General features: G+C 40.9%; 1 protein-coding gene across 1 annotated transcript; it reads right to left on the minus strand.

Annotated features, from left to right (window-relative positions):
- Positions 1–2038: 2038 nt before the first annotated feature.
- Positions 2039–2669, minus strand: LOC129248366 (partner of bursicon). Its single transcript, XM_054887891.1, has 2 exons — positions 2376–2669; positions 2039–2209 (listed from the first exon to the last, which is right to left on the minus strand). Exons 1-2 carry the CDS (start codon positions 2667–2669, stop codon positions 2039–2041), a joined length of 465 nt encoding a protein of 154 aa, XP_054743866.1.
- Positions 2670–11142: the final 8473 nt, after the last annotated feature.

Consider the following 11142-nt stretch of genomic DNA (forward strand, 5'->3'; position numbering starts at 1 on the left):
TTCGAGGGAACTCCTAAGGCTACCACAGCCCCAGCTCTCGAATTTGGTGGGTATCCATACCGGACATTGTCCGTTAGGTGTTCATGTGGTAAGACTTGGGATTGGCAAACGCCCTAATTTCCCAGCTGAAGCAGCTCTTCTGGCAAACGAGCGTGATCTCCTACCCTAGGCCGATCCCGGGGATCCTCGCATAAAGGAGCCCAACTTGTAGATCCGGCAACTGGTAACCCAACATAAGCAAACCAAATGGGAAGAGCATCTGAAGTCCTGCAACCTCACCTCTGGTGTGAGCAAGCTCTAGTCCACCGTAAGGTCCCTGTCGAGCCCGACGAAGCACAAAGACAAGGTGGATATCACCTTCAACAGTTGTACTTCGTCGGATCCGAAGGAATGCGCGAGTTACCTTAGTCGGCAATTCATTCTGCATCCTCCGGCCGCCAGATCTAAACGTAGTGTCACCAGGCGGCTGCACAAACTGACATACAACATTGCGCTACTTGCTTTCTCGAGCGATGAGGTTCAGGGGGGCATCAACCACATGAAACCATCCAAAGCCATTGGCCCTGACGGACTTAACATGCTGATGTTGAAATAGCTGGGTTCATTGGGAGTAGAATACCTCACCAGGGTCTTCAATTTGTCTATGGCCACTCTCATCATTCCTGACAAGTGGAAATCAGGGAGAGTGGTCCCACTACTGAAACCTGGGAAGCCCGCTAACCAAGTGGAATCTTATCGTCCTCTCCTTTCCCCAGTAGTGAAGACTCTTAAAGCCCTTCTACTCCCACTCTTTACGAAAAATCTGACGCCAGCCTCACACCAGCATGGCTTCCGAAGAGTTCATAGCACCACCACGGCACTCACCGTCATTAACACCCAGGTAAACCGGGGGCTGCAAGACTGTCCTAGTAGCGTTAGACCTTAAAAAGGCTTTCGACACAGTCAGCCATGCCACGCTACTAGATGACATTTTACAGTCCACACTCCCGCCAGGGATGAAGAGGTCCACCGAACTACCTGAGTGGTCGTCATTCGTCGGTGCTATTTCGAGACCAAATATCAAAACAGAGGAAAATAAAGCACGGAGTTCCGCAGGGTGGTGTCCTTTCACCCATGCTTTTTAACTTCTACATCTCGAAACTCCCCCAACCACGCTGCTAGTTCACCTAGCATCGAAATTCTCTAAGTGTTTTTTGATCGACTGCGACCTCTGCTCCCTTGCGGGTTCCAGTCCAGTGCCATTCTCGTCTAAATAAATGTCATGAATGGTTCTACACAAAAATAATGAAGATCACCCAATCAATTTGAATTTGCCTTGTTTTGTTTCAACTTAAAATCCGATACTTCCAAGTTGATCACCCTTTACAAGTTATTACTGTGTATGCACATGTGTGTGAGTGCTTTACTTTGGCGTTGAGTACCTTTGAGGCATGTTAATCAAGAACTACTGTCAACAACTGACGCTGACATGCGCTGACATACCTTCAATACAAACCATGCCACAAATGCGCGCAAGCATTCATTATCACATGTGAATTCTTCGAGGCATAGCTGTGAAAAAAATAATGCAGGAAAAACGTCAAGTAAACATCCGCGGGCGTAATCACATGTGCCAAAAATATTACTACGCCTTTTTCACGGCCCAACCGTTTTACCACGTTTCATACCAAGCAACACAATAAGACAAAGCAAAGGAACACAAGGGGTATGTCACTCACACATGCTCACATTTGCACATCTTAATGCTCATGCATATGGACTGAAAAAAGCCCATGGGCTTTCACTTGCAATCACTCATCTACGCGTTGCGGTGACTTGCAGGCCCCAAAGGCAAAAATGTGGCAGCAACATCAAAAAGTATTTGACCAGAAAAAATTCGTTTAAAATTCCGCAAAAATACGCTTTTATTCACATGCGCTTTTTCAGCTGTAGGTATTCGGCATTGGAGCATTTATTTATGTATGTCGTTATGTGTAGCTTCAAAAATGTATTTTTTTTTTATTTTTCCTTTTTATTTCTTGCTTTCTGCTTTCAGCGTTTATCTGGTGAAGTCGCCGCATTTGAAGCACTTGCAGTCGGTCGGCTCACGCAGCCGTATATCCATGGTTGCCATTTCGGGCGTGGAAAGCCGGGTACCGTCCGGATCGTAGCAGTGCGTCAAAGTGATTATTTTTTCCTTGAGAAAGCTTTCTCTGCAGCAATAGCACTCCTGCACGCCAAGAAGTGTATCAAAAGGAATGCGAGTAAAGGAAACATTAAATGAAATGGAGAGTAATAAGAAGAAAAAAGTTGATAAATTAATTTATAAATGTGCCCTGACAGCTCAACGCATGTTTTCAGCTAGCATAGAGATAATCTGCCTCACACCCACTCACCTTTAGGAAGCCCGTTGGCGTGATGACAGACGGCTGCACTTGGCTGTTGCACAACCCCTCGCACTTATTCACTATCACATCTGCATTGCAGGTCCTTTGCATCCGGCCCAGCTCATCGAATTCCTCCTTGATCAAATGTATTTCCGATTTCAACGTTTCGCAATTTTCATCGCCCGTGCCTTGTGCATAACGTAGCGCCAGCACGTACCTGTCTGTGCCACTCAGCGCGAAAAGTACTACCAGCAGCCATGGCAACAAGATGTAAGTGGGCAATGGGTAAAATCGAGAAAACATGTCCGCTACTTTAGTTTCGCGTGTTGCGCAAAGCTCTGTCCAACAAAGGATACGCGCTGTACGAGTCGCCTAGCACTACTTTCCCCTAGGACGTGTGGTATGCGCGTATTTATACTCTTAGGCGCTTTGTATACCGATTCATTGTTGTAGTGCTCGCAAGTGTGTTTTTATTTTATACGTCATTATCCTGGTATGTCAACGGCATATTTATTGTATTATTATGTTCGCATTGATTGAATGTTGATGTCGCTCGCTCTCCATGCCTATGCAGAGGAATATGTGTACGTCCAAGTATATCCTTATGAGCTGCTGCTTTTCACATTTTATTGATGACTTATGTTGCTGTTTGGTTAATGGGCTTGTCGAAAGGATTAAATATCCAATAGCAAGTGCCTTAAGTGCTTCACGGTGTAGGTCAGTAAGCGATTTATGGATTTTATGTAGAAGGAAAATGTGTGCATGTTTAAATGCAAAGCTGTTCATACCATTCGCCATTCGGAGGCGTCATAAAATTGTTTGTGGGGAAATATCAAGTCACATGCGCCATGTACCCAACCCTATTAACTCATATAGCGAATACCAGGCGAAGTCTAGAAGCTTTCATCTTCGTCTTTCCAGCTCAAAAAAGGCCACTCACTTGCTTATGCCTGTTTGAATACCGCATGAGTAAACGCGAAGCGATTGAATCCGGCATCTCGGAAATACTTATAAGTACATAAGTGTTCATATGTTGTTCTCGTTCCACAGCTTCCATAACTCAAAGTCCGCGGGTCCATAAATATATCAGCGAATAATTTGCTATAGAAGAAGAAAGGATTGACGGTGTAGATGAAGGCGCAGTTTGTTTTTTTTTTTTTGTATTGCGGGCATGGAGAACGCAGGCACGAAACCGAGCCAATGGAGGCATACGCTGCAGTAGGCGAAGACTCAAACAGCGTTGTCCAGCCAACAATGAAGATGAATTAAAATAAATAAATAATTGACGCATATACTTCTAAAAGGTGTTTGGCTGAGCTCCTCCTCCTATTCGTGGTGTACGTCTTGATGTCGTTCCACAAAATGAAGGGACCTAAAGTTTTAAGCTGACTGCGAACGGCAAATGATTTTTATGCGGAACTTTTCCATGGCAGAAATACACTCGCAAGTTTGTCATTGCCTTCCGAAAGGTGACCGCTATTAGAAAAACCATTTTCTATTATTTGATGTTCATGCACGGGGACTCGAACCTACCCATTTCCGAATGGTAGTCACGCACCAACCCATTCGGCTGTGATGAATTGCTATTCGTATAAAAGGATGCTCGGAACATCCTTCGAAAATTTGATACTCAGTTCCTCTTGGCATCAAACAATTTCAAAGCAATATTCGGGAGATGCCCCTGTCACAAAACCATCTTTTACTGTAGAGCCAGGACAGCAAATCAACTAGTCTAAAACAAGCAATAAAAAAAAAACGTAATGAAATTTCCCTACCAAGCCTTGGAAGACAATGACTGATGGTCTGATCGGCAATCCGTTGACTCAGCTCGTCTGCAAGTTCGAAGACCACATCGCTCAAATGACTTATGAAATGGTAAATAATAAAAATAATAAGTAAAAAAAAAAAAAATAAAATCAAATACTACAGCAGCCCTTCCTACCAAGTGCTTTGCATTAAGCTCTTGCCAGTAGGACCGACTCTTTCCGATAGACACCCTAGACTTAATAAATTATCAAAAACTGATTAACAGCACCTCACTGATGTGCGCTAACAAACTTTATGAGCTGCCAAGCTCCTGGAAATAAAACCGAAAATGAGAAGCCCAGAACCAACCTGGGCTTTCTTCGATTCCCCACACTCTCTAAGCTAATCATATGCAATAATCAGTCGATACGTTACCGAAATAACATTGACTGCCAAAGAACTCTAACAATTTGAGAAGTGGTCCGCAGTTGTGAAGAATTTGTTGTAACGGGTGATCAATCATGAGGTGCTTTTTTCAATAGTTAAAAAAAAAAAACAAAAATGTAAATTATGTTCAAAACTTTATTTATCATTTGAAAGGACATTCTTTGACATTTACTTTTTGAATATGACTACATTCAAATGTTGGCCGCAACTACGCTTAAGGTGGTCCATTCTGAAGGTCCAATTTTCAATCACTCGTTCGAGCATTTCGACTGGTATGTCGTGAATAACACGCGTAATGTTGGCTTCCAGAGCTTCAATTGTAGCTGGTTTATCAGCATAGACCTTGGACTTCACGAATCCCCAAAGAAAAAAGTCCAATGGTGTGATATCACAAGATCTTGGTGGCCAACTCACAGGTCCTAAACGTGAAATCAGCTGCTCTCCGAAATGACTTCTCAATAAAGTCATTGTTTCACGAGCTGTATGGCAAGTGGCTCCGTCTTGTTGAAACCAAATGTCGTAGAGATCATTAGATTCACTTTCAGGTAGCAAAAAGTCCGATATCATGGTACGGTAGCAAGCACCATTCACAGTTACGTTGCGGCCATCATCATTTTTGAAAAAATATGGACCGATGATTCCACCAGCCCATAAACCACACCAGACCGTTGTTTTCTCTGGGTGTAAAGGTAGCTCTTGAACCTGTTCTGGTTGCTCTTCATCCCAAATACGGCAATTTTGCTTATTGACATAACCATTGAGCCAGAAATGCGCCTCATCGCTGAACAAAATTTTGCTCGAAAACAGCGGATCTTCTTCAATCTTTTCAAGAGCCCAATCAGCAAAACGGTGACGTGGCTTTAGTTCTTGTACGAGCTGTATTTTGTATGCTTTTAAATGAAGATCCTTCCGTAAAATTGACCAAGTTGTTCCATACGACAGTCCAAGTTGCTGAGAACGGTGCCGAATCGATTTATCGCGGTTTTCACGTACACTCTCTGCTACTGCCGCTATATTCTCAATGCTTCTTGCTGGACGTGGTCTATTCGGTCGAGAATTATCCACCAATGAATATTCGGATTCAAATTTGTTGATGGTAGTTATGTCGAATAGTGTTTAAGGCAGGCCGATTATGTTGACCATAATGCGGTCTAAGCGCACGAAAAACATTTGTCACAGAACGCTGATTTTCATAATACAGTTGAACAATTTGTAGACGTTGTTGCGGTGTGAGTCTTTCCATGATGAAATGCCAAACGCTGTTCAACAAATCCACGATGACAGTTTGCCACAACTCGCGCGCGATCTGTAAAAAAAACGCAAATGAAAAAAACTCCTCTTAATTGATCACCCGTTACTTAGAAACTTGTAGGTTTATAAAGCAATACCTCACGTATCACCAATTCCCGTATTCGACACGTGACGAACTAGTTAAGCGACTTTTGTTGTAGATGCTTAGATGGACTTGATTTTTCCAATCTTGTCCACGCTGCGCTCTTACGTCTTAAACTTAGTGACAGTGAGACAAATTTGTAAGCTAAGAACACGAAGGTGTTTCTAGATCTTTTTGTTCTGTACACCTGCTGGGCACTAGGGAACATCAGCCCAACTTCGGGAATATGAAAAACAAATTATTGAAAACCTTCTTTCTAATAGCGAGCACCCCTCGGCAAGTAGCGACAAACCTCCGAGTACATTTCTTCCATGAAAAATCTTCTTCAAAATAATACCAAGATACCACAATCTGCATTGGGAGCTTAACCTAGCACCTAATAAGGAATATGTGTGTATATATTGGGTGACCCGATGAAAACGGTTGGAAAATAGATTTAAAATAAACAACAAATTGATTCTGACTTAATTTTAAAACAGCTGCATTAGCTCGGGAGTTAACTCTTCTTAATACTCAGACAAACATTTTTATTGATAGCAAAGCTGCTATTTGAAGCAATAATTTCTTCTTGCATTAACTCGAAATGTGTTCAACAATACAGATCCAAATTGGATGAACTATTTACCGGATACCAGAATACAAAGGAATAGAAGGAAATGAGAGAGTCGATGAGCTCGCTAAGGCAGGTATTCGCTTGCCAAGATTAAGCACGTCAGACAAATGCGCATCACTCTCCTTTCTGAAAACGGAACTGAATGAGGAACTAGCTTTGGAAACGCAGTCGATATAGGAGCACTCAGCCTCGTAAAAAACTGCCAAAATTATGCTAACAACTTGGAATACGAAAACTGCAAACTCTATTTTATCACTGTCTGGGAAAAACTACAAAATATTGGTTAGAGTATTGACGAGACACTGTCTCACCCCACAGCACGCAGCAAAAATTAGTTTAGTCCAGAGCAATGCGTGTAACACCGGCAACGAAGCGAATGCTAGGGGTACTTTGGAACACCTACTGTGCCACTGCTCTTTTTCTTTGCAGAACTAGACAAATAGTATGCCTAGGATCAACATATTTTTCGTCCTTGAAGTATATTGCTGGCAAAAGGCTTAACGGCATATTAAAACTCGAGAAGACGTGCATTAAGAACTACATAAAATAATACCTTCGACTCCAAATAAAAAGCACTGGTAACACAATGGAATCTATGGGTATAAGTGAAACCTTTTTACAGATCAGCCGGCACTACCTAACATAATATTAAAGCTACATTCATGTCATTTTGTATGGAGTAGCACATTATTCAGACAGTGAACTCAGCTTCGCTGCCAGTATGTCGAGCGGTCGGTCCATTTTTTATAACTAGGTTCAACATGTCCGGCGTTATTCCAGCAATAGAATCTCGAAAGTTAGCCGCGAAGTTACCAAAATTGGTTGAATTGTTAGCATAGGCCAAGGGTTTGACGTAGCTTCAGAAAAAAATAGACGCGGGATATCCAGTCACATAACTGATAAACGTTCACCTGAGATGACGGAGTCATACGATTTTCCCTTTCACAACTTCGAGCGTGGCTTCGGTTCGTCATCTTTTCAGAACCACCGCTCGGATAAGTCGATGTCTTCGAGCTCTGGTTGCAGTGTCTCTTTACACATTTCGAAAAAAAGAAGTTCCGATGCCACGTAATAAGCCGCACTAAACTATGGTATTAATCTTTGTGGATACATTAATGCTTGGTTGAACAGTTGTGGATTGTCATCAGTCGGTAATTTTGCATATTGACAATCCCGCTGAGGCTAAAATGGTATCGTCTGAGAAGGTGATTGTTATGGCAAAGCATACTGAATATTGTCATTAATAAAATGTTCAGCTGCTGAAAGACAACAATTTGAAAAAAAACCTTTGCTATCTAGTCTGACATAAACAAGGTTTTCCAATAAGTGCGATATGAAATCGAATAAAGAAAAATAAAAATTTGTGTGTGAAGTAACGACAAATCTGAATAACTATCAATAATCGACTCATCAACAGCAGCTGCTTAAACTACAAAAAAGATCCGCATTTGGCATACACGCAGCTCAAACACAGCACATTTCTCTGATCTGGGTTCTAGGACATAGGACGGAATTGAAATCGCTGATGAGCTTGCCTAGAAGGGATCGACTTAATTGGACTCAGAGGTCTCCTACCCGATCATCGGCATCTACCTGACTGTAGTTAAAAGGGAATTGCACAACTTATTTCTAAAAAAAGCGCAAAACTGATGGAGCTCCAATGTTATGTGTGCTAAAGTCCTGCGGACTCTACGCCATTCAATTTCCAAACTTGAAGTTGTAGGGATTTGCAATAATAGGTATCATTTTGAATAGCCCACTACTTCGGTAGTTGTCACTTTTAAAGCTGTCATTTTTTGATATTTGATAAGTAGAAACTACGTCATTAATATTATAAAAATGGAACAATACACGCTTAAACAATGCACTGAAATTATATATAAAATGGTGAAAATTTGGCAGAGACGGTTTGTAAAACCCGAACATTTTTGGATCATCGTAAAGCAACTTGTCGGACCGCAACACAGAAATTGGTGAAAAAGCTCGAGCTGTGGGGACTAGTTAGTGATGTGAAGAATAAAACCCGTGCACGTCGCTCAAGAACAACCGAAAATATTGCTGTTGTAGCCGAAAGTGTTGAAGAATACCCAGGTTTGTCCATTCCTCGTCGTTCTTTGGAATTAGGCATTCCACAAACGTTATTACACCGTATTTTGCATAAAGATTTGAATCTTAAGGCTGATAAAGTCCAGTAAACACAAGAACTCAAGCCGGCCGATCATCAACAACGTCGTGTTTTTGCTGATTGGGTCGTTGAAATGCATGAAAATGATCCGGAATTCCATCGAAAAATCAGCTTGAGTGATGAGACCCATTTCCACCTCGGTGGCTTCGTCAAGAACCAAAATTGTCGGATCTGAGGCTCAGAAAATCCAAAAGTTATTGTTAAAAAAGCCTCTCCATTCTCAACGTGTGACTGTTTGGAGCGGTTTATGGTCCGGCGGAGTCTTGGACCTTACTTTTTCGAAAATGAAGCTGGAGCAACAGTTACGGTGAATGGATTGCGCTATCGAGAGATGATTAACGATTTTTTATGGCCGTCATTGGATGGTATTGATCTGGACAACGTTTATTTTCAACAAGACGGCGCTACGTGCACACAAGCAACGAAACAATTGATCTTTTACGGGAAGAACACCTCTTATTGGAAAACCAAATTTTCATCTGCCTACACACAGCTCAAAGCTTATCTGTAAATATAACTTTTCTCTTTCAAAAACCCTACTGACTAGATTAAAATGGTTCATCTAATTTTTACATCAATCTTCAATAATATATAGGAAATCATTAAGACTCCAAAGCACGAGTTAGAGCACCCTTGAACTATATTTATATCGGATCTGAAGTGTATACCTACCATTAATGGTATAATGATGGCGATTACAGCACAGGTATCGATGAGATGTAGACACAAATACCTGTCTTTAGTAACTTCCGACAAAGCACAAAAATAAGAAACTTCAACTATTTTGCAAAATAATTTCCACGTCGATTGTAACAATGTTTTGTCACGCCCACGTCAAACACTACTTGTCTTCTTAACTATGTATTAATTTTAACACAAAACAATATCAACGAGACAGTTACTAATACACGTACAAACTGAGCGCTGTCGTTTTAGGCCACTGCACTCGTACGATTGTGTCTATAATTATGCTCTGTACCTCGTAATTATAAAATACTCTCCAACTAAATACATACTTATGCGCTGGTATGTGTGACATGAACCTGCAATTTGTGTTAAATATCCAATTAACTACAATTTTAACGAGCCAACATTTAAATAATTTCATATTTAGTTATGTGTGAGGTGCTCAGAGTTTGTATGTATATATAATCGGTGCGTACATCGTAGTTGTATTTTGTGTCTGTTCATTAATTACTAGAGCAGACAATTTTAATAAGACAATGCCGTTAGTATTTTAATGGATAGCTTAGTTGACTTCTGGCTTTTCCGGAACCAATAAATGCATGTAAATACTTATTATTTGAATAGTCGAAGATAATGATTTTAAGATATAGTTATTAGATAATTAGTGCTGTATTCACATAGTCGCTGTTTATTTTTAATTTTTTTATTATTTTCCTAGTCTCGAATACAGTATTTACTCCTTACACAATTTTCTGTAACAAACACAGAAAGGTAAACAGCTTTGGTTATACTCGTAATTAACCCAAAGTTACAACCTAGTTTTTGATCGTGAAATGAAAAGAATTCGCCACTTTCCGCTAGATGACTTTAGAGAGGCATACTCGTATAACTATGTATGCACCACATCGGGCCATACCATGGTGAAAAGAGTCCATAAGGTGTGGCCAAGAGAGAATTTCACAGAATCAGCTGAGGGGCTGACGTAACTGGGGTCACGAAACAGTTTGTTTACGAAAAAACTAAGATTGTGTTAGTGATATAGGACGTATAAAAGTCTCGACGGGCGTTCGTCAGGGATGTGTGTTATCGCCACTGTTTTTCAATATTGCTTTGGACATCGTTTGGTAAAATGCTTCCCTTGAAACAAAAGGTATAACTAGGGGGATTGGGCATTTCATTAATGACCTCGACTATGCCTATGATATTTGCTCATTCTCACACACCTTCGTCGATATGCTCCAGAAGTTAGCTCAAAAGTAATACAGTGCGACACCAACTGGAGAACGAGCCTGGAAGCAGACATAAACAGAACAGGAAATAGCTGGGACGAAGTCAAGGCATTGGCGTTTAGCACAAACAAATGGAGGCAACTCGTTGTGGTCCTATGCACCTCCGTGGAACAATAGAAATTAATATATTGACATCTGCAATTCGCAACTCAAACGGAATGAGATTTAAAACTAAAGAAAGTCTTATTTAAGCAGTTTATTTCTTTGGAAAAATATTGTTATTAAGCTTTAAAAGGTAAATTGCTTCCATATTGTTGACGAATCAATTATAAGTTAGACTTTTTTAGGTCCATTATGATACCACTGGAACTTATCCTTACACTATGGGTTCCTTTTCAAACCATCCGGTAGCTTTAATAAACGAGCAAAGCTTTGTTCGTTTCAGATGCGCTATGTCCACTACATCAGTTAAAAAT

This window comes from Anastrepha obliqua, chromosome 5, assembly GCF_027943255.1.
Source record: "Anastrepha obliqua isolate idAnaObli1 chromosome 5, idAnaObli1_1.0, whole genome shotgun sequence".
NCBI classification, from domain to species: domain Eukaryota; kingdom Metazoa; phylum Arthropoda; class Insecta; order Diptera; family Tephritidae; genus Anastrepha; species Anastrepha obliqua.

Excerpts from the sequence above, each read along its gene's own strand:
- LOC129248366 (XM_054887891.1), bottom strand. The coding sequence starts at position 2,669 with ATGTTTTCTCGATTTTACCCATTGCCCACTTACATCTTGTTGCCATGG. Across the intron at positions 2,210-2,375 it reads CGCCAACGGGCTTCCTAAAG|GAGTGCTATTGCTGCAGAGA; the intron begins GTGAGTGGGTGT and ends CTTGGCGTGCAG.